At 40.3% G+C, this 24,184-nt stretch overlaps 1 protein-coding gene across 2 annotated transcripts in view; it reads right to left on the bottom strand.

Annotated features, from left to right (window-relative positions):
* The window catches only part of RERE (arginine-glutamic acid dipeptide repeats), a 416,860-nt gene that overhangs the window by 218,823 nt on the left and 173,853 nt on the right, over positions 1-24,184 (bottom strand). For both annotated transcript variants that reach the window (XM_052653908.1, XM_052653909.1), the window contains exons 3-4: positions 12,777-12,847; positions 4,307-4,432 (exon numbers count right to left, since the gene is read on the bottom strand). In XM_052653908.1, the coding sequence (XP_052509868.1) occupies positions 4,307-4,432; positions 12,777-12,847 (197 nt within the window). The remainder of the gene's footprint in view (positions 1-4,306; positions 4,433-12,776; positions 12,848-24,184) is intronic.

Raw genomic sequence — 24,184 nt, 5'->3', positions numbered from 1 at the left:
TTGCTTCTCCAGAGGACCCTCCCCACCCAGGGATCGAACCCAAGTCTCCCGCATTGCAGGCAGATGCTTTAACCTCTGAGCCACTTGAAGGCAAATGGAGAAACTACATTAAACTCTGCAAAAGCAGGATATCCTTAAAACCTCCTAGAGGGCAAAACAAGCAACCAGACGACAACTCTTCATAAGCATCAAGCAGCTAAGAAATGCAATTGTGTGCTCAGGCCCTCAGTCGTGTCTGAGTCTTTGGTGACCTCAAGGACCGCAGCACCACAGGCTCCTCTGTCCATGGAAATTCCCAGGCAAGAAGACTGGAGTGGGTTGCCATTTCCTACTCCAGGGAATCTTCCCAACTCAGGGACGGAACTTGTGACTCTTGCATCTCCTCCACTGGCTTTACTTTTAAAACAGCATTTTATGATAAATATTTACTTTTAATTATTAGATGGTACCCCAAATCGCAAGTATGTGAAGCGCCTGTTGTGGAGACCATATGGGGAAAGCCACATAAACAGAGCAGCAGTGCCTCGGCACACAGTGACTGCCCCATGTTAGCTCGCCTCCTTAGCAAACAGTTAGCTGGTTTGCGGGTTGTTTGTTTGTCTTTTGGGGTTTTAATTATAGTCTTTATTTGGAAAACAGCCTCAATTAAAGAAAAATTTTCAATTTTTATGTCATTTTAAAGGTTACTTTCCTAATTTGAGGTTTCAAGTGACCCATACCTCAAGAGACTTTAGAGAATAGCAGTTTTTAAACTTAATTTTTAAATTTTAGGAATCTACTGATTATCATTCATAGTTGAAAAATATAAACTCTCTCCAGGAAAATACATGTGTGTGTAAGACTTTGCAAGCAATTTCAGGAAGTTCACAGACCCTCTTAAACTCAACAAAACCATCTAGGGACCTAAAGACTTTAGATTAAGAATATCCAAAAAACCAATCAATTATTTAAACCTGAATTTGTACAATAAAACTCTACGTAATAAGAGATACTGCTTAATGAATGCTTATCATATGCTTGACATCATGCAAAGCAATTTAATGAATTATTTCAATCACCTTTGCAACAGCCCTTTGCGATCAGTGGTAGTAGCATACCCATTTATGAGTGAGAAAACTAAGGGTCAGATGGTTAGTTAACGTGTCCATGTTACACAGGAACTCATCAAGACAAAAATCTGTTCTCTGAAGGATAATGTGCCAAAAACAAAACTAGTAGCTAAAAAAATAATAATGACTTGGTTTGATCATTCACCCATCAAAGAACATTTAGGCTGCTTCCAGTATTTTTCTATTGTGAACAAAACTGCTGTGAATATTTTTTTAATGACATAAAATAGCTCGACCCACTATCAAAACATGGTCATATTTGTAACAATATCTGTTAGCTACTCCACAGAGGTCGTAAATGCACAAAAAGGTAAGAGTAAAGAATAAAAATCCTAAGTAACTAAATATCCCAATAGGGAGCACTGAACTTCCAGTGAGGAGAGGACAGGTATGCCTGACAAGCACTCCAGCCTGCAGAGCCACACCTACCACAGTGGACATGAGCATGCATTCAAGTCCCCTTTAAATGGCTGCCCCTCTCTGCTCTGGACAGAGCCTTTGTCACGCAAATTAAACCCCGATATGGGGAGCAGCTAGGGGTCCAGATAAATCTGCCCAGTCTGGGGAGGATCTGGACAATGCTTCCTTTGACTTCTCACCTCCCTCCCTACCCACTACCAGTAAATCAGTACTTTTTGCTAGAAGGCATCCAAGCTAACCGATTCTCAGGAATGAGTAAAAATGTTGCCTTTCTGACACAGATGCTTTTAAAATGAACAGATAAAAATTAATAAAAATTAAACCTTATATGAGTTGATGCCATCAGAGATCACAGATACCTGAATATGCAAAGAAAAGTTAAATTATGATGCAATCAATGCTATCCTATAAAAACTAAATTAACAAAAACAGTCTATTAGAGAAGACATCTGGTGTATCATGGCAGGAAACGTTAATGATATTGTCTGCAGCCCTGTAATCAATTTTTTCTCCCAGCAGCTCTCTCATTACAGTGTATCAGATCTGTGGGCCTGCAGAATTTATGAGAGCTCCACACATGGAGGGGAGCTTTGCCAACTGGATCCGATTCAGATCCAGCTCAAATGACTTTGGCAGCATGAAGCGTTGTTAAAGAACAATCAATACGTTAGCTTTACACAATGTTGTCTTGACTGAAAAAAGATCTGTCATCTTACTACAGAATCTTCTCCAGCTTCCACAGGATGGTATCTGAGTGTACCACCGATCATGGACTTAATTAAATTCCTGGTGGACATAATATTTTTACTGCTAAAAAATTAAATAAATTAATACTAGGCATCACTAATGCTAATAAAAAAAGTTTACCAAAAATCAATGTTATTATGGGCAAAACCTTAAATCCATTCAGCAAATCCTAGTTAGTATTGCAATAAATGAAACAGTCTAACAATGACATCCACACTGATTAGAGATATAGTATTGGTCTAAAAGATAAAAACCATTTCATACACACACACACATAAACAAACAAGATGGTAATTGGTAAAGGCTGGAGCTTCTGAAATAGGCAAGAAGGGACTGCTAATTTGTTCGTTAAGATGCCAATATCTCTCCAGGGATTAAAATTAGATTTTTATCCACTACACTGGGTTTTATCTTCCATTGTGATTGACTATTATATATCAGGAATTTCAAGGCTTCCATAATGTGAACCTTTTCTCTGGTCTAATTCTTGATAAATTACAGTAGCAACTATCTAAACATGAAAATGTTGTTGTGACAATTATTCCTGATTTTATTACAATTATTTATACCCCATCTCCATTGTCTTGGTCCTCTTCATTTCATGCAAGGATGACAGCCCTAGCCTCCTAATTGGAACTTTCACAGTGTTTTCCCCTCTCCACACTGCTACCCAATGAATCTTCTTAAGCAGTGATCAGCTTGCCTGGAATGAAAAAGCCTGCAAAGACTCTCTTTGGCCCAGCATATAAAATCTTGCCTTTTCTAACCTGCTACAATCCGGCCCCATTTCACATCCCCATGTCTGCTTCCCAGGACCCACTAACCTGTGCTCTTCTTTGATGTTCTGCAGTCTTCTCACAACTCTCGCTTCACCAGGCCCAATGCCTATGCTGCTTATAGGGACAGGCTGGCTGCTTATAGGGACAGGCTGGCATGCACACGTGCAGGGCTCCTCCACTCTCCCCACCCCATGTTAGCAGTGTATCAGAAACACACCCTGCTCCTCAATACCTACCTTCCTTCCCAAAGCTTTCCCATGTGCTGCTACAGCCCATTTGGAGTGCTCTCTTCTCTGAGTCTCAAGGTAATAATATTCTACAGGGAAACTGAATGAGTCATTACATAGTGCCAGTATCCTGAATCGTGTGAGTACGTGTGGTGACTATTCTCTTGTTATTTTCTAATTGAGCATGAGTATAAGCCCCCTGGTGAGATCATAAAACAGGAGAAAGACGGGTCTCAAACTTCTTTAGTGATTAACAGCAGTCAATCAGAACAAGAAACACCAGTCTTTCAGAAAACTTTAGCATTAAATCCTCATTAAGGAAGGAAAACGAACACAGATGTGTACACACAGCTCTCAAAGACGATAAGACATGAAAATAACCCTTGTGGACCACTAACACCAGGCCCTGTGCTCCAAGGGATACAGCGCTAAAGACATTTCATCCTGCTCTGCCTCATAGCAGGCCCCGCATCACCACCAAGGAACAGAGGATTTCAGGGGCACAGCTGAGAGAACCACCTCTACACGCCAACCCAAGCCTGTCACACACTGATTCTATATCTGGCATTGCAGAAAAGCCCAGCTACCTCTGCACAACACTCTACCAAACATCCCCCAGGAGGGCAGCACCCCACACAGTTCAGTGCCATGGGCCACAAGTCCCAGGGATCCTGGGGAATGGCACACTCCATACGTGGACCCACTTACCCCTTTTTCCCCCATTTCAGTTGCCAACATCCATACTCGCTGCTGATTGCCAGCTCCTGCTCCTTGCAGCAGCCCAGCGTGCTCTCTGCTGGTGCCAGAGTGCCCTACACCACCACCCCCCAGTGTCTGGAACTGTCCTAGAGGGGTAAGGCAAGTCCCGTATTTGCTTCCTCTGTGCATGTACTTGTTACTCCTTTAAAAACACAGACAATACAGCACATTTTTAAAGGGGCTCTGGGGAGGGAGGCAATGATCCTATTTTATACCCTGTGGGATATAAAATATTGATAGCTTTTAAAAACGGGATTCTCCTTACCCCTACAGGCCCTCGCCCGGCTTCAGAAAGATGCTGTGGTGGCTGTGATGCCACCGGCAGAGAGCATGCTGGGGGGTCACACAAAGCAGGAGTTGGAGATCTGCAACAGGCCTGGGAGTTGTGGACCTAAAAGAGAAAACAGTCTTCAGTTAACATGCCTGATGTCCCCTCAGACCCTGGTTATTAGGGGCACGCAGCACACAGCGGGTTTCTGCACAAATCCTTTAGCAGATGGTCTCCAAAATCTCAGAGAATCTGTTCTACCGCTCAAGTTAAGCTTCGTGCATCCATGAAAGCTGTTTCTCACTCCAGTGTGAACAAACGTATGACCCTCTGGCTCCACGCTTTCGTGTGGGCCTGTCGTAAGGCAGTATGGTGTGTGCCCCTCGAAATAACCAAGTTAAGATGTGACACAGTGTCAAAGCGCAGTGACAGTGGCATGCTTTGCTTATAATAGAAACAAAAATGCAACGGTGTCAGATAAACACAACTATAAAATGAACCACAAGCGGACCAACTGAGCTTTCAGAAGAGTTTTCTAAGGACAGGTGTTAGAGGCATAAGACACATACTTCATAAGTAAATGTTCAAGGTATGGGGGAGTGGGGGGCCTCAAGAGAGATCCTACCATTTTCTCAAAGTCCTAGTTTCATTTTGTAAAGCTGAAGACAGAGGCTTAACACCAGCAAAAAAGAGAACACCCTTCAAACAAGCTTGAGTTTGCTCACAATGCCCACAGGGTGAGTATAATGAACAGGCTGGAGCATAAAGTTCAAGAAAGACATTAGGTCTTTTAGGAGCCAAACCAGTTTGGTGCATATCATACATATGTCTTTCTTCCCCCCCCCCCCGCCGCAAGAAACATTTAAAACCAATGAAAGATTAGGGAGCAACTTCTGAAAGCCAGCACAGTCCTGGTAAGTATCACAAAGATAGCTCAGGTAATAGTTTGAACATGTTCCTTTTTCGAATACTCTAGGGAGTATATAACATTTCCAAAAATGTAACCAATCCAATTCCATGTAGTTTTTAACGAACTAAAAAACCCCATAAAATCCAAATACTTAAGCAAATCTCAGTTCTTAAAACTGCTTAGAAATTACAGGTAAGCAAACTTTTCACTTTAAATCATTTTTAGGGAGTCCTATTACACATAATTCCTTTCAAGAAGAAAAGAATCCCTAACAGCTTTTATAGTCCAAGATTTTAATATGCTCCATTAACTACTTATTATTTTTAAATGTCTCTGAAAACAAACAAAAAGACAAATCCCAAGAAAAAGAACTAATACGGGGAGTGTCTTTATCATGATGTTTTTCTTACTCTTCAGATGACCCTCCAGAGGTCCCTGGACTCCCACACAGTATGCTTTCTGGGCAGTCAGTCTCTGATTCATACTGCCCTGGGGACACTATATAAATGACCTCTGTGAACATCAAGTGTTAGTAGCCATAATCATCTCTACCATACACCTCCCTCCTGCCCATAGCAACACTGCAAATTTCAAATCAAAGATTCAACTGGGCACTAGGATGTACAATACTTCAAGAATTTTTAATGTAAGCACCAAATCAACATTTTTGAAAAACTGAAATTCTTATTAATCTCTTACACTAGGAATTAATCAAACCACTCAAATCCTTATTCATTCAAATCAAGTGTTTTAAGCAAAAAACACCTTAGTAAAGCATTTCTAAGCATGTTGGCATTATTTAATATGCAAAGGTCAAGTAATTATTAAAACATTTTTATAAAAGCATCATTTCAAAGCATTTCATTACTCTCATTTATGAATCAAAAGACACTGATAGTATCTCAGTTGTCCTAATTTTTTTCAGTTCTTCTAATGAGTTTTTTCTTGTATAATCTTGAGTTGGCCCTTAAAGCAAACATCCACATATACACTAATTACAAATTTCCACTTCTAAGAAACAGAGTTGGAATGACAGCTATTTACCAGTACTCTAGCACAGTAGCTCTCTACAAACATCAAATTGTCTAAAACTTCCTTAAGCTCCTATTTAAAAACAAAAAACAGAATACCCAGAGTTCTCTGCATTGAAAAAATTTCACATATACAGAGCAGGTTTAGTAAAATAACATTTTTAGTTAAGTATTTTATGGAAGTAAACATAATTAAACTTCTTCAATGATTTCCTACACAGAGTCCTAAAAATCCAAATACATTAGGAGAAAATGAATTACCCAATCACACAATAATCATGAACCATTAAAACTTTAAATCCCACGAAGCCTACAATGACTGTCAATCATGAGTGAAAACCCACCACTCAGAAGCTGGGTAAATGGGGCCAATAAGATGCCCTGAGATTACTTATTCCCAAAGCCGAACTCTGATTTTCACTTGTGTCACCACTTCTCCCACTTAAGAACTGACATGTATCATGTGAAAATGTTGTGGGATTCAAAATAACTTTCAACATGACTGTCCCGTAACTGGGGTGAGGGTGGGGACAAGCACGGCAGGTTCCCGCAAAGCTGCATCTGATTGACCATCACACTCAGGGCCAAGTGACTTCATCCCACTCTTAAATTAGAAACTTCGTGCAAAAAGGACATTTAGTCCTTGCACACATATTTATTACTGGTGGCTTACTTCAAACACAGCATGGAGGAAGTCCATTACCCCATTACAGTTTATCACAATATGTATGGATAGCAACCAAGTGACCAAGACCTTTATTTTAAAAATAGAAGTGGGGAAGGTGTGGCCTTCAGAAGAGTACTCTGGCATCAAATCAATAACTCAACCCTCCTCCTTTTTTTGGAAACCTTTTTTAAATTGAAGTATAGGTGATGTACAATATTATACAAGACACAGGTGGACAATACAGTGATTCCTAATTTTTAAGTTTACACTCCATCTATAGTTATCATAGGATGTTAAGTATATTGTACTGTACAAGATATCCCTGTACCTTATTTTGTACATAATAGTTTGTTCCTCTTAAGCCTCTACCCCTATCTTGCCCCTCCCTTCACTGATAGCAACTAATTTGTTCTCTGCTTCTTTTTTACTATATTCACTAGCTTGCTTTCTTTTTATAAGATACCACATATAAGTGAGATCACACAGAATTTGTCTTTCCCTGACTTACTTCACTTAGCAAAGTACCCTCCAAGTCCATTCACGCTCTTGCAAATGGCAAAATTCCCTTCTTCTCATCAACTTTTCTTGACCCGGGACCACTGTATAAGAAAGGCACTGAGGCACCCAACTCCCGACGGGGAGAACAACTAACCTGACAAAAAGGGACGACTCTTCAAAGAACCGTCTCTGCTGTGCTTTCCATTATCTAAGATGTGGCTCCTCACTCTATAAGCAGAAAATACTTAGCAACAAACTTCCAAGGTCTTCACTTCATTATCCCACACAACACTCAAGTCACAAAGCGGTAAGCAAGTGGTACTGACCTTTCTACAGGGAACGAACAAAGAGGGCACAGAGAAAAAGAAACTACAGAAAGACTCAATTTGGCAGGCTTAACTCAAGACACCACAAAAAACCTAGAGAGAAAACAACCACTGCTTCACACAGAAACAAACCATCACATCCAAAGGCATTTTTCCTATGAGCTGCTTTCTCTGGGATGGTTACATAAGACTAGGCCATCATTTATCTTTGCTATAAGTCAGTGATATAGAAAATTCAAAGTGGAACATAATAATGCCTAAAAAATATTATGATCTTGGCTACATTCACATAAACTTCCTAAAGAAAATTTTATAAAGTATTTTTAGAATTATTTAAATATATAAAATACCACACACTGCAGGCTAACTCAAAGTAAAGAAGCAGATCTCGCTGGCCTGCTTAATAAACGAAAGACTAATCTGTAGTTAACGCATGCACTGTATCAAACAACTATTAAAGTTTTTTGGTAACTTTATCCAACTAACTTTTTCCACTGAAGTGTAACTTCATTCAGTATTCAGTAAATATTTATTATGGATCTTAAGTAAGTCATGCAATATATAAATCAATGAATAAAACAGAGGAAGTATCTGTTTTTACCAAGCTTAAACCTAGAGCACCAACTAAATGTCAATGTCACAATCATCAATGCACTGTCCAGGATGTAGGTTTGATCTTTTCATCTAAAAACAAGCCATGTGCAAGATGGGTGGGCACTTTGTATACCAACTTTATAGTTAAATAAAGCAAGGTGAGGAGGGCGTAATGTCTTGCCCAGTGCCGTGGAAAACAACAACTGACGAACAGACTAGCTCATTTCCAAGTGGAGCTCTCCACCCAGGCGCTCTGCCATCCCCTGAACTCAATCCCGGAATAGCATCTAATCTTCTCAATTAGCCATGTTCAGATTAATGTGCATTTCCTGCCTCCCCTAAGAGTTTTCAAGGCAAAGTTGACCTAACATTACAATGAATGCCCATACACCATATATTCTGTGCTGAGTGGTCACATCAGCCAAGCTGGGATTAAATAACTGTGGTGTATAACACATGTATGCAGACAGGTTGCCTGTTAGTGAAGCCTCCCTTACCTCCCAGCACTGCCTATATAAAGGTCTCTAACGAAAAACAAGAAGATATAGCCACTTATTCTTATTCTTAGTTAAACTTTCATTTTAAAAAAGGAAAAGCAGCTAACTGCTTTCAGTCTTCTGAGAAACCCAATTCTGGTGGAGAGAGGGCAATTTCAACAGTAAGCTTCAGCTAAGCTGAAGCCCCTGACTGCTGCACTGTGGCGATCGATCACCTTTTGGGGTAGGGTTATGGGTCTAGGCCAGGAACTAGGAAGAAATTCCAAACGTTCCTCCCTCAGCCACTCACATTTGGCTATGAAACAGAGACACCAGATACTACATCTTACATAACTCAGTCCCCACATTCACAGCAGTAATGGAGGTATGCCTTTGCCAAGGTAAGGAGTGGGAGGCATCTTTAACTATTCCACATGCAGGATCAGCACTGAGAATAGAAGCTGTTAGGGACGACAATGACACCAGAGCATATGCATCCATGAAGAGTTGGAACAACACCCTGAGCCCTAAAAGTCAACTGGAAAAAGCGAAAATTCACTACAGACAGGTCCCCAACTCCAAGGAGTCTCTATTTAATAAACCACATAGGAGCAAAAATGAACCAATGGTATATGCTCAAAATAATATCTGTAATAATTATCTATATGACCTGAAAATAAATTTCATGTAACAAATAGCTGAAGAATTGATAACTGTAATAACTCAAGGAAACAAGCAACATAATTTTTCTGTTTAATGAGTAACAGAAACTATTAGGAATCCACACAGAATTCCCATGCAGGATATTAAAAGAATGGCTTCAGCCACTCATCTGGGAGTGAAGGATCAGGCAGGAAGCATCACTCTTAGAGCCAGATGAGGAACTCTGTGGGGTGACATTGAATGGAACCTACCAATCTCAATAATCTCCATCCAGCATTCTCAAAATCCATGATTATTTCTAGACAGCAAACTAATTCTACTATGCTAAGGCCTGGGTTCCTATAATAATAGAATTTTATTGCTTTTTTTGTTAAAGAAGGGAATCCTTCCTCCACATCAGTCCTACGAGTGTTCTCAAACAAGGGCTGACATCCACCATACCGCAGCTGTCTGTCCAGGCAGAACCCAAGACCGCTGAGGGGAGGACCTTTGCCTTACATTCCTCAGTCCCCTTATAGCTACACTCAACAGAGAACACAAAGTAGCCTTGCCTGTTGAAGGCCCTGGCAATAACCCAGAACATCTGAACTCACCCTGGCACATACTGCCCCTGGGGATACCGACTGGCTTGGAACAAAACCCTCAGTGTACGCTCAGCCACATGGTGACAGAGAAAAGCTGGGGGAGTGCAGCAGAAGAAAAGGCTTGCCGCTGTGAGCCCAGACTCTTTCGGATAAGGTCAATGGAGAGCTCCTCCAGCTGGCCCAAGAAGGGGGCCCTTCACTGAAAGAAAACAAGGAGGGTAATCTAAGAATCCAACAGGAAGAAGCACCAGTGCAGCAAGACTCAGGGAGAGAGCTCACTTTCTTTCTCTGCACAGCTACTCCAAACCTCTGCTTCAGCTTCCTCCCCTACAAAAGGCCTTCCCCCAGTGCCTCTGATGGTCCCCAAACACACCTTGTACTCAGAAACTCACCATGATAAAAGGACTGATTCTAATTTATGGTATAAACAAAGAAAGACATCTCTCAGTTAAACCTCAAATCCAAAAAGATAAAATATGTAATTAATCAACAACATGTCAAAGCTGTTGGATTATTCCTTTCCACGGTTCCACCTGCCATGTGTGGCATTTGCTGTGTGCAAAACCAACCCTGGTTTCTTCTTTGCAAAATCTTGCAAAGAAACAAAGCACATTTCCTTCTGTTCATCTTTCCGCCTATTAGTTGGGTAAGCTGAAGGACAGAAAGTCTATGGTTATGTTCATCTGTGAGGTTATCTTTTCATAAGTGGTATTCAGAAACAAGGAAAGAAAGTGGGTAACCAGACAATAACTATATTCTTCCAGGAGCACGTATTTCTTCATCATCCTTGTTATTCTTACACAAAACAAAGAATACGTGCTAAATACAGAACTCAATCAGAAACACATCACATAGCATACGTGACTTAGAAAAAGGCATCTAAACCTATAGCACCCTACTTTCCACATCATTTTAATGTGCTGCACCAGACCAATCCTGACAACAGAAGCCTCAGCTTTTATTGCTGTTAATACCCTGAGCAATTACTACAGCTCAGCAGGAACCTCTGCCCCAAACAGCAGCTATCACACTGTAATCAGCATTTCATAAGAGATGCCGTTCAAACATGAAGGCACCTGCTACTGTGCAAAACGTGTACAAAAGGGACTTAGACTCTAACAGTTAAAAGAAAAACCTTTGCAATTTGATTCGACGGCTATATCTTTTCCATGGTGCACTGGCATTACACATTTGGTAAAAATTACACACAAAGACAAGGAGCAGAGAGCAATGGCAGCACCACTAGCAAAAGCTAACTCTTCATGAAACAAGGCCGCCACCCAGATTCACAGATGTCGGTGCAGCATCTGTAAAAAAAATCTCTGGAAGGCAACATATAATAAACAGCAGAGACCTCTAAAAATGGTAAAACCTCATGTTGACATAAACTCTGAACAGAAAGCATTTGATTTACAAGATTAAACTGCAAGGCCACCTTGTGAAACAACCAGAAGGTAAAAGCGATCTATCAAAAATAAAGAAATCTTAGACATAAATGGCCTGTTTTACTTTGTTTTAAAGTAGCAAAACACATGTATTATTCATGTGATAACTTTTGAATAAAGAAAAGTAAATGGCAGGTAACTTTTTAACTCAATAGGATAAACTAATTGGACATTTCGAATCATTCAAAATGTGTTATTTTTTTTTACAAAAGAGATGCACAGTTCAGAGTATCATTTTCCTTAGAGAGAAATATCACGTACAATGTATGTCAGAGCACAACTGTTATCAGAAGTCACAGAGGGGTTTGGAAATGTGGCGTTCACAGACACTGACGTGTATCTCTACAAAGCTTAACAATTGGCATGCCTCTAAACCCAGGAATGTACACAGTGGCTCATAACCTTCAAGTACAAGAATCCTTTCTTATCATGTTTCAAAAGATCCCGAAATCACAGTATTTCACATTACAATGGTTTGAGGAAAATACTAAACAATAATAGTGATTCTTAACTATGTCTTGTCATTAAATAGGTTAATTTTAAAAATCACAGAAGCATATTGATACATTTGAAAAGGAGTTATACAGACATGTATAAGGTACATTTATTGAACACTGAGAATGTTTATTTACAGACCTCTGCAAACTCTCTACAAATATTGAAGGATCCAAAGTCCCCAGTCTGACAACCAGTGGACTGAAAGCAAGATTTCATTTCAGACAATCCCAGCACTTAACCTTACTTGTGAAAGGTTTTCAGTGAGAAAGTAGTGTAGCTATTCCATCACCAGGCCAGGCTTCCTTCTCGCAACCCCAACTCCTGGGAGACTCCCCCAAAAAAGGTTCAAGATACTCTCCATATTTGCTTAACATACCTAAGAAAGTATGCCACAGAAAATCATAATCTCTGACCCATTTACATTCTTTTTCTCTCCCCAACTCATCATGAAATCCCAAATTCACTTCACTTCAGGTTCTTCACAATGGCCAAGAAAAAAACCACTCAAGGGAATCTCTGAAATTGTTGTCAAAACAGTTACTAAAGGAATAAAAATTTCAGAAATATTTGTTTGCAGGATGAGCTTTCTAACATTCAGTGTTACTGATACAAAGCTGCTTACTGCCTTACTGGAGTGTTGCAGTCACCAAGCAGTCAGCACTTTAAAGGTGAGCAGGTTACCAAGTCAACACGGAGAGAAGCAATCAACAGAGACAGCCGATGGAACTGGGAGAGAGCACAGAGCAGAATCAACAGCACGTGCAAAGATGCTTACCAGTTTGAAGTCTTGGATGCTACAGATGAAATACGGTGTGTTGGGCCTCCGACTCTCGATATACACACAGTCTTTAAAAGAAAAAGAAAATTTTAAACAATGTCATTTACCTTTAAGGAAACCAGGACAGGGCCCATAAAGCCACTGCATAAATAAATAAATAAATAACAAAGCACATACCTTTTATAGAAAAAATTTTAAAGGTGATATTAAATTACAAATAATTTTAAGCTAAAGGGAAACAGCTCTTGAGTTCTTTTTTTGATCACTTGCTGATGATTTAAAGAATTGGTAAAGCCTCAGTTACTGCTCGCAGCAGCCCTGAAGAAGGGGAGTGGGAATCCCCTGGGATTATCCATAATCAGATGAAGAAACTTCGAAAAAGGGAATTACTTACTCAAGTAATTACACACCAAAACAAAATCGTGAATATCTTATTCAGACAGATGCTCCCCATCTTCACAAAGACAAACAGCTTTGCCAACTACTGCTTTATTCTTAATAAATATTTTGTGAGGAAATAAATGAAATATGTGAAAAAGACTAGCTTGAACATGCTACTACAATAACCTTTTCACCCACACAAACAAAGAAAGAGAAAACCATCTACTATCTCATGGGTAACTTTCTATTGAATTTTAACCTAAACATATTTTACTTTCTAATCGTAAAGAAAACGAAGGCAGCCAATCAGAAATAGAATGAAGTAAACCAAATTAGATTTTCCTCAGGGAAGAAGAGCACTTTGTTAAATTACATTTGACAAGGCAGTAGCTGGGTAATTATTTCTGATGCTCTCAACAGCTGGAGTCTAAAGGTTACTTTCTAAAATGACAGGCTAAGATATATTTATTTTTTTAGAAGTAATGGTTTTAGGGGCAGCAGTACCTATAAAGGAATATAAAAGCTCTCCACACTACAGCCCAAGATCATCATAAAGCACAGGACAGGAAAGTTTGTGTGTTATTTACTGAGAAGGAATGGCATCTGCTGTCAATCACATTTTCCAGGGAGAGTGACCATAATGCCCACACTTAAAATGCCATGTTTTATCTTCCTCACGACCCGTCACAACAATGACTTAGAATTTTCTCAAACCAGGCAGATTCCTCTATTTCTCCAGTTCATGCATGTTAAGAACACAACATACCCAGCCCCTCAAGAAGCAAAGGTCTGGAGTCCCCAGTCCAGTGGAAATCCTAGTCCCACCACAGGCACCAGTAAGACCCACCAAGAGGTAGACAAGGAAGACAGAGGGGCACTTCCTTCCATGAAACTTTCTGAAAGACAGCAGGATTTTTGAGGCCCACAGTCATTACAGAAAAGGAAGAAATCTGAAAGTTAAACATTTAGGCATCCAGAATTTCCCAACTGATTTCTCTACTCAGATGTAGGCTCCAGAACAGCAATTCAATCTCTGAATGCACGCGAAATGGCAGTGCTGACTGAGCTTTCTATCTTGCGCCAAAGTCTAGGATGCTGGGGAAAAAAAGCTGCTCAATATTCAGACAACATCCATGAGCATGCTAATCACCTGAAGGGATGAAGAGAATTCTTCCCACTGTGGTAAATATTTCTCTTCCTAATCCTAATTTGGTATTCCAGCAAAAAGTGAAGAAACCCATTCCTTAAATAAAACTGTAGCTCCAACTTGGGCAAATGTGGGGAAAATCCAAGGTTCTTAATTTCCGTGTTCCAATCCTTGTTGTATCCACTACCAGCACTTCAAATCTCCAGACATCCATTATTTATTCACCTCACTCAGTCTGAACACAAACCACAGCCCATACCCCTCTTCCTCCGACTGCCTCCCACCAAGGCACTCTCTTTGGTCTTTCATAACAGAACACTGTCATGTACGCTCAGTTGCTCAGTCATGTCTGACTCTTTTCGACCCCCATGGACTGCAGTCCGCCAGGCTTCTCTCTGTCCATGGGATTCTCCAGGCAAGAATACTGGAGTGTCTATTTCCTTCTCCAGGGATCTTCCCACCAAGGAATCGAACCGAAGTCTCCTGTATCTCCTGCATTGGTAGGTGAATTCTTTTACCACTGCACCACCTGAAAGTCCAACACTGTCATACCTAGCTTCTAGTCACTGACTTCAAAACTAACAGGTCCCTTCCTGACTAATGATCTCCACTTTCTTAAAGCTCATGTGACAAAAAAGCTTGTTGCAGTTAATGCTCTGATCACATATCACACCTTACCTTCCCTAGGCTTCACTGTTCAACTGCACCAAAGCCCACAGCCCGACCACATCAAACCCTCTTTACTGTTTTATTCTTACAAGCACCTGCGGCCTTGAGTTACCTCCAGTGGCACTGAATTCTCATAGCTCCTCTATAAAGAAATATCTCCTTACCCTGATAAAATATTTCCTTAATATTGTATAAATATATTGACAATTTACATCCACCGTGTAGTCAGTTATTTGGCAGTCAAGATGGTCTACACTGTCCACTATCAATTTTGAGCTGAGAAACTACTCATTTCTGCATTCTCTGTACTCCCCCAAAGGACTGATGTCTGATACTGATGTTGGTAAGACTAGACAGAATCGAAGTAAGTAACAGATGGTTAGATAATACGGATTAAGAATAACTCTATTCTTTTTACACACAAAAAAGCTTTAATATATATATATTATAATCAACAGAATCATTATTACTATAAACCCTTTACTTATAAAGACACAAAGTAGCTATTAACATATATTTGGAGAAGGCAATGGCAACCAGTATTCTTGCCTGGAAAGTCCCATGGGCGGAGGAGCCTGGTAGGGTGCAGTCCATGGGGTCGCAAAGAGTTGGACATGACTGAGTGACTTCACTTTCACTTTTCACTTTCATGCACTGGAGGAGGAAATGGCAACCCACTCCAGTGTTCTTGCCTGGAGAATCCCAGGGACGGGGGAGCCTGGTGGGCTGCCGTCTATGGGGTTGCACAGAGTCGGACATGACTGAAGCGACTTAGCAGCAGCAACATATATTTAAAAAGCTTTCCAGAAGAGGCAAGAGAATCTATATTCTTTCATTTCTCATTCAGTTCAGTCACTCAGTCGTGTCCGACTCTTTGCGACCCCATGAATTGCAGCACGCCAGGCCTCCCTGTCCATCACCATCTCCTGGAGTTCATCCAGACTCACATCCATCAAGTCCATGATGCCATCCAGGTATCTCATCCTCAGTCGTCCCCTTCTCCTCCTGCCCCCAATCCCTCCCAGCATCAGAGTCTTTTCCAATGAGTCAACTCTTCGCATGAGGTGGCCAAAGTACTGGAGCTTCAGCTTTAGCATCATTCCTTCCAAAGAAATCCCAGGGTTGATCTCCTTCAGAATGGACTGGTTGGATCTCCTTGCAGTCCAAGGGACTCTCAAGAGTCTTCTCCAACACCACAGTTCACAAGCATCAATTCTTCAGTGCTCAGCCTTCTTCACAGTCCAACTCTCACATCCATACAAGACCACAGCAAAAACCATAGCCTTGACTAGACGGACCTTAGTCAACAAAGTAATGATACAAAGTTACCTCTGTTTAAAAAGCTACCATGGCAAACCAAATTGATCCAAAAATTATAAATCCAGATATGAGGTTTCAAACTACAAGGTAAGTTATATGTAAAACAGGTCATTAAATTCAGTTCAGTTGTGTCCGACTTCTTACAACCCCATGGACTGCCGCACGCTAGGCTTCCCTGTCCATCAACAACTCCCAGAGCTTGCACAACTCATGTCCATTGAGTTGGTGATGCTACCCAACCATTTTGTCCTCTATCATCCCCTTCTCCTCCTGCCTTCAATCTTTCCCAGCATCAGGGTCTTTTCCAAGGAGTCAACGCTTCGCATCAGGTGGCCAAAGTACTGGAGTTTCAGCTTCAGCATCAGTCCTTCCAATGAATATTCAGGACTGATTTCCTTTACGATTGACTGGTTTGATCTCCTTGCTATCCAAGGGACTCTCAAGAGTTCTCTCCAACATCACAGTTCAAAAGCATCCATTCCTCGACACTCAGCTTTCTTGATGGTCCAACTATTACATCCATACTGACTAATGGAAAAAACATAGCTTTGACTAGATGGACCTTTGTTGGCAAAATAATGTCTCTGCTTTATAATATGCTATCTAGGTTGGTCATAGCTTTTATTCCAAGAAGCAAGTGTCTTTTCATTTAATGGCTGCAGTCACCATCTGCAGTGATTTTGGAGCCTAAGAAAATAAAGTCTCTGTTTCCATTGTTTCCCCATCTATTTGCCATGAAGTGATGGGATCAGATGCCATGATCTTTGTTTTCTGAATGCTGAGTTTTAAGCCAACTTTTTCACTCTCTTCTTTCACTTTCATCAAGAGGCTCTTTAGTTATTTGCTTTCTGCCATAGGGTGGTGTCACCTGCATATCTGAGGTTTTTGATATTTCTCCCTGCAATCTTGATTCCAGCTTGTGGTTTATCCAGCCCAGCATTTCACATGATGTATTCTGCGTATAAGTTAAATAAACAGGGTGACCATATATAGCCTTGACGTACTCCTTTCCCGGTTGAACCAGTCTAATTGTCCATGGCCAGTTCTAACTGTTGCTTCTTGACCTGCCAATAGATTTCTCAGGAGGTGGGTAAGGCAAGCTGGTATTCCCATGGCTTTAAGAATTTTCCACAGTTTAATGTGATCCACACAGTCAAAGGCTTTAACATAGTAAATGAAACAGAAGTAGATGCTTTTCTGGAATTCTCTTGCTTTTTCTAGGATCCAACAGAAGCTGGAAATTTGATCTCAGCTGCAAAGAATATAATCAATCTGATTTTGGTATTGACCATCTGGTGATGTCCATGTGTAGAGTCATCTCTTGTGTTGTGGAAGAGGGTGTTTGCTATGACCAGTGCATTCTCTTAGCAAAACTCTGTTAGCTTTTGCCCTGCTTCACTTTGTACTCCAAGGCCAAAGTTGCCTGTTACTGCAGGTATCTCTTGACTTCCTACTTTTGCATTCTAATCCCCTATGATGAAACAGACAACTTTTTTTTGCTATTCTAGAAGGTCTTGCAGGTCTTCAGAGAACCATGAAAACCTTCATATCAACTTCAGCTTCTTCGGCATTAATGGTTGGGGCATTAGACTTGGATTACTGTGACATTGAATGGTTTGCCTTGAAAACGAACAGAGATCACTGTCATTCTTGAAATTGCACCCAAGTACTGCATTTCAGACTCTTTTATTGACTATGAGGGCTACTCTATTTCTTCTAAAGGATTCTTACCCACAGTAGTAGATATAATGGTCATCTAAATTAAATTTTCCCATTCCAGTCCATTTTAGTTCACTGATTCCTAAAATGTCGATGCTCACTCTTGCCATCTCCTGTGTGACCACTTCCAATTTACCTTGATTCATGGATCTAACATTCCAGGTTCCTATGCAATACTGTTCTTTACAGCATCAGATTTTACTTCCATCACCAGCCCCATCTACAACTGGGTGCTGTTTTTGCTTTGGCTCAGACTATTCTTCCTGAAGCTATTTCTCTACTCTTCACTAGTAGCATATTGGGCACCTATAAACCTGGGGAGGTCACCTTTTCATACTGTTCATGGGGTTATCAAGGCAAGAATACTGAAGTGGTTTGCCATTCCCTTCTCCAGTGGACCACGTTTGATCTCTATCAGTATTTTGAACCTTGTACGTGAAAAAGATTGAGAATATCTTCAAAATTATCCTCGAAACTAAGTGACAAAACTTAAGAGTTTATTTATATAAATGATAACACTCAGAATAACCAAGGTCAGAGGTCATTAAATTCTTGACATGAACTAAAAATTTTAACACCATGTCAAACTTGCCATATGAATGGGGGGAAAATACACTGCTTTGATCTGACTTTTCTAAGTCATTTTAAAAATAAAAGCATGAAAAATTATTCTTTTAAATTTTTAATTTTTTAAATTTTCTTTCTAACCCTTCCAGTAAAAAGAATAGGAGAATCCAACTACAAGAGAATATATTCTAAGAAGCAATTTGGAATTTAAGTCTCTCTCTCTCTCTCACACACACACACACACACACAGGTCTACATATTATTGCTTTTAATGATTTTCAAACAAGGTTGTGTGCATGCGTGCTAAGTCATTTCAGTCATATCTGACTCTTTGCAACCCTATGGACTGTAGCCCACCAGGCTCCTCAGCTCACAGGATTCTCCAAATAAGAACAGTGGAGGGATTGCTATACGCTTCTACAGGGGATCTTCCCGACTCAGGGACTGAACCCACATCTCTTACGTCTCCTGCATTGGTAGGCAGGTTCTTTACTACCAGTGCCACCTGGAAATCCTTCAAATAAGGTTAAAAAAGGCCAAATAATTCTAAAGTATTTTCCAACTGTCTCACTAATTAAGCAGCTGTTTAAGAAAGTAAATTTATATATGTGTTTACAGTTAGCACCAAAATAAAGTGGTTTTATTTGGGAAGGAAATGAGAATGTAAGTCAATAAGAATGTTAAAATCTCAGTTGAATATATGCCCAGTAACCTTTTAAGGCCAAAATGATTTGCCAAAAATTTTCATGTAATTTATGAGAGTGTGGATTGTCTGAAGCTGGTTAGAAAACTGGTTTCACTCCGTTGGATCAATGATCTTCAACCTGAAAATTCCCCATGGTCAACACAAGTACTGTAAAAAGAATAATAATAAAAAAAGAACCTTTAGAGAAGAAAAAGCAAGCTAGCAATTCTGAAAGAACTGAGCAAAACTGATGCGATCCATTAAGTACATAATGCACATTTTCAAAACTGCCGAGATGAAAATGCATATTTACCAGATTGAGCTAATGGCTGCTGCAGGGCAAATATATATATTTTTTTTAATCTTAAAATCAGCAAGCCTGAAATGGGCCAGAAAAAAATGAGTGACGCTATTACCATCAATATCAATTATTCCAAACAACACATGATAACAAATTCTTCTCTTTACTAGAGGGTGTCTAGGAATGAAACCATGGGTCGAAGTTAAGATTTATTTTCTAACATGCAGCCTCTGCCTGGAAATTGATCACATGAACAAGTGACCTCAAATCCTGTGTCCATGATTTGGGCAATGATATTGAACTGGGCGATTCTGGCCATCTTTCACAACCTCAACATAGCTTTGTGTCCAAGAATCTCTTGTGCCATCTGCAAACAGCACAGCATTTGCTAAGCTGGAGAAGGAAGTCAGCCAAAACTCAAAGGCAGATTCTAGAGGCAAAGAAAGTTCTCTCTGCCTTTTCAACCCTCAACAAATCAGCAGGTTCATGAAAATAGAGCAAGAGTAGGGTCCTCTCATGGAGAAGGCAATGGCACCCCAATCCAGTACTCTTGCCTGGAAAATCCCATGGACGGAGGAGCCTGGTAGGCTGCAGTCCATGGGGTCGCCAAGAGTCAGACACGACTGGGCGACTTCCCTTTCACACATTGGAGAAGGAAATGGCAGCCCACTCCAGTGTTCTTGCTTGGAGAATCCCAGGGACAGGGGAGCCTGGTGGGCTGCCGTCTATGGGGTCGCACAGAGTCGGACACGACTGAAGTGACTTAGCAGTAGCAGGGTCCTCTCAAGAGTAAAAACCACAGCCTGAAGCTTCAGGCAGTTTGTCATCCTGAAACACAAAGAACCTGCCAGCATCCTTCTTGACAGCCTCCTCACAAGCACAGTGGACACTGACTGCTCACTCACCGGGCACACAGAGGGCAAAGCTCAGACTGGGGCTCCGGCCCAGGAAGAACTTCCTTCTCCGGGAACATATTTCTCCCTGTTAACCTTTGAAATATCTTCTCACCGCTCTGTGAAGCATGACAATGCCACCCTAAATAATTTCCAGAAGAAAACCTTTCCTTATAAAGAGTACTCATGAACAAAGCCTTTCTCACCGACAAATTCCCGAGACCCCAGCTAGGTGGCACAGCATTGGCCAAGGACTCTGACCCTTGGGACTACTCGGCTCTCTGGCTCTCCCCTCCTCTTACACAGGATTCCTCCACCCGACACACTCCAAACCACTCCATCAGCCAAAAGCAGTCTAACACTGCAAAATAAAGTCCACGAGCATCTTGCTAATTAATATGGATGTTAATATGCAATATTAAAATCTTGCTAGTTAATATGGATGTTTCCAAATCTCCAACATACAGAAGTGTGTGTGTTTGTACACTCACACCCATGAAATAACTCTGAAACCCCAAGACCCAAACCCCAATCCCAGCATACCATGTAGCCTCCTTCAGAGCCTCTCATTTTGGTCCCCTAGTCAAACCTGTCACTATACTTCACCTCTATAAACAATATACCGCCTTCGGTATGATAAACACTTAAAAACTATAGAGGAATAAATGAATTGAATGAAAATATTAAAACAGAGAAGAAGCTATATTAGATCCTAGCAATAAAACTATGCTCTTAAGCAATATCAACATAAATGATGCTGTTTTCTAATAAATACTTCTCTAAGAAACAACTCATTTGCAGGATGACCTACTTTTTTCTGCTAGATTCTTTTGTGGGGAAGGAATATTAGCATTGTCTGGGAATAGTGGAGAACTTAAAAGGGAAAAGAAAACAAAAACTGGGAAAACAGCACCTCTGTTAAAAGGAAATCTTGTTAGTCATTACCCTTACCCTATGTTTGACCCTGAAAAGAGTCACCAAAATTGGCTTAATAACATCTTCTTAAAGATTCTAAGATCTCAGGTAACACATATCCTTGGTTCTTTCCTTTTCAAATTTCCATGCATTCATTTGTCTACAAATCTCCAACTAGAACTACACAGTTTACACAGACTTTTGTCTAGAAACAACACTGTAAACATCTAGCCAATATTTACCTGTCTTTATCCTCATTGCTAACAGGAAATTAAACTGAGAAAAATCAAGCTGGCAGGTAGGAGGGGGTAGAGAAGCAGGTCAAAACAAACTAATCTCAAATTTGTTTAAATTTTCCATTTCACTCTCTCTCTTCTCTAGGAGTTAGAAAATCTTCTAAAGCATCAAAAGCTTAACAAATGATTCGAGACGATTATCTTTCTAACACTAAGAAGTAACAATGAATGTTCTGGAATAACTGCCGTTGCAAGACCTCACCCCATTCCCAAATCAAACCCATGCAACTTGGACTTGAAAATTCTGTAAAACAAGAAAAAAAGCAAGATGATCCTGCCAACAGCAGAAATCTTATTAGTTATTCTAATATGCTAAATAAAAGCCATGGTTTGACACTCTTACTACTGAAGTAAAGAATATTTTAAGCACTCTCATCACTACATTTTATTCCAAAAGTGTTCCTTAAAAGCCCTCCTTGTGACCCATACTGAATCCCTACTATGGAAAAGACTCTAGCCAGCCTTACATCCAAACTCCAGTTAAATGATGCCGATCTCTCTAGTGGACGTGTAAAGAGCTTAGGTGCTGGAAGAAAACACAGAAAATCTAGAAGAAGGGGAAAGGCATGCAGGGTTGGGAGGAGGGGGTCTCCCTTTTCAAAACCAGCGAGGGCCATCTGCCTTATGAAGCAGTGTCTCAGGGCAGCAGAGACGCAAAGGAAAGGAATTTCAAGAGCACTCTCATTCTTGCTGCTCCCCGACCCCAGTACCCTTTCTATTGCTTGAGAAGGCAGGTAACAAGTCTATTCACTCCAATTCAGTGAACCCTGTCAAAAATAAATTCTGCTATAAAATCCCTATTAAGCAGAGGATGACTGCTGGTGGAAATGCCCTTACCATAAAGATTACAACTAAAATGTGGCTGAAATACATACATTTAAGAACCGACACAGAGAGACCAACACTTTCAGGAGCTCTATGCCTAGCATTCACAGGAAAAAACAGCCAGTGACAGGTAGGTTGGAGTGAAGACGCTTCTCTTCCCACATGGCTGACAACAAACAAATTGCTAGTCTGATCTGCTGGGGTCACATCCTGCATAGGATTTCAAGCAACACTGCTCCTTTTCAGAAAGCAATGAGCTGGGAGTCTAGGCTTTACAATAAATGGTTCAACCAATTTGCAGTGCTCACTGGAAATACACAGGAGAATTCACAATGCCTGGCTATAACTCTTATTTGGCAAATGATTTTATTATAAACTGGTATCATTGTGAATCCATTTTCTTTACGGGTTTTCTGCTACTGTTTAATGGACTGTCAGTATAATTTAGATTTCATCAATTTAAACTCATTCAAGCCTGGCTCCTGATTGTACAGTAAATGGAACATATTTCTACTCAACGAAATTAATAACAGTTAATTGTAGTCCACAGTTCCCAATTTTGTAAAAGCAACTGTTCCACAATTCAAGCATCAAGCTACAAAATTTCCCACACCAATTATTCTTTGTACTTTACAGGCATCTATATCTTATAAGCCTTCTTGGTAAGACGAATGTATGTGTTCTTTTAATATTTCTTCTCTCTCAAATATTTACTACCAACTTTCCAGAAAGAGTTAGGACCTAGATTATAACTAAAGACTAGGGAAATGAAAGTTTATCAGTCTCAACAGAGAGATGCTCAATTATTACAGATTTAAACTAGCAAAACTGAAGATTAAAATTTTCTACCTTATATATTCCTTTGCAAACTGCTGGACTATTTTCTTACATATTTAAAATCAGTCACAATGCCAACAATAAGTGAAATTTATTAAAAGAAGGCTAAACGTACCATATGGATTTAGACATGTAAATAATGCACACAGTGCACAGTAATAAATACCATTACTGAACTGATACTCTGTTTAACGGAAATTTACTTCTGAGCTTTATTAACCAGATAACACAACAGTCCCATGAGTGATTTTTCTTTTTGAGTGACTTGACTTTCACCTAAGCACCCACATAGCTGTGTAAGAGATGTTTAAAAGAGGAACAACCATGCAAAAAAGCACCTTCAGAAAAACTTTTCAAATCAAAACCCACACAGTAATAAGGTAAGCATCGAGACTCTGCTGCCCCAAAACCATAAACACCAGGGTCACAGAGTGCCAGACTGCAACTCACACAAAAACAAGAGAAGGAAAACCACAGCTATCCTTTTCAATCCTTTTTTCAGCTCAATATCTACATCCGCTCAGCTGGTTTTTAATTCTCCTATAACCATGTTCCAATCATGCCCCATCCTCAGGCTGCTGCCCCTATTAGAGGTGCTCAACTGCAATTCCATCCAACCTCAAGTCCCAAATCAAGATTCCCATGGTCCTTCATGTCCTCCCCAATTCAGGCGGCACTGCCCACTTACTGCCTGTTTCTGACAAAGACCATCACTTGAATGAGTGTAATTTCTCCCCATAAAATGAAGGATCAAGGACTAGCATCCTGTCTCCTTTCGGGTCTTGCCTTCTCTTACCTCCACAGCACCTTGCACAAAGTTAAACAAGCGTGCTCTTCCATTATCAGCTGA

This window comes from Budorcas taxicolor, chromosome 16 (genome assembly GCF_023091745.1).
Source record: "Budorcas taxicolor isolate Tak-1 chromosome 16, Takin1.1, whole genome shotgun sequence".
Taxonomy (NCBI): Eukaryota; Metazoa; Chordata; class Mammalia; order Artiodactyla; family Bovidae; genus Budorcas; species Budorcas taxicolor.
This window is presented reverse-complemented; position numbering and strand designations above follow the sequence as displayed.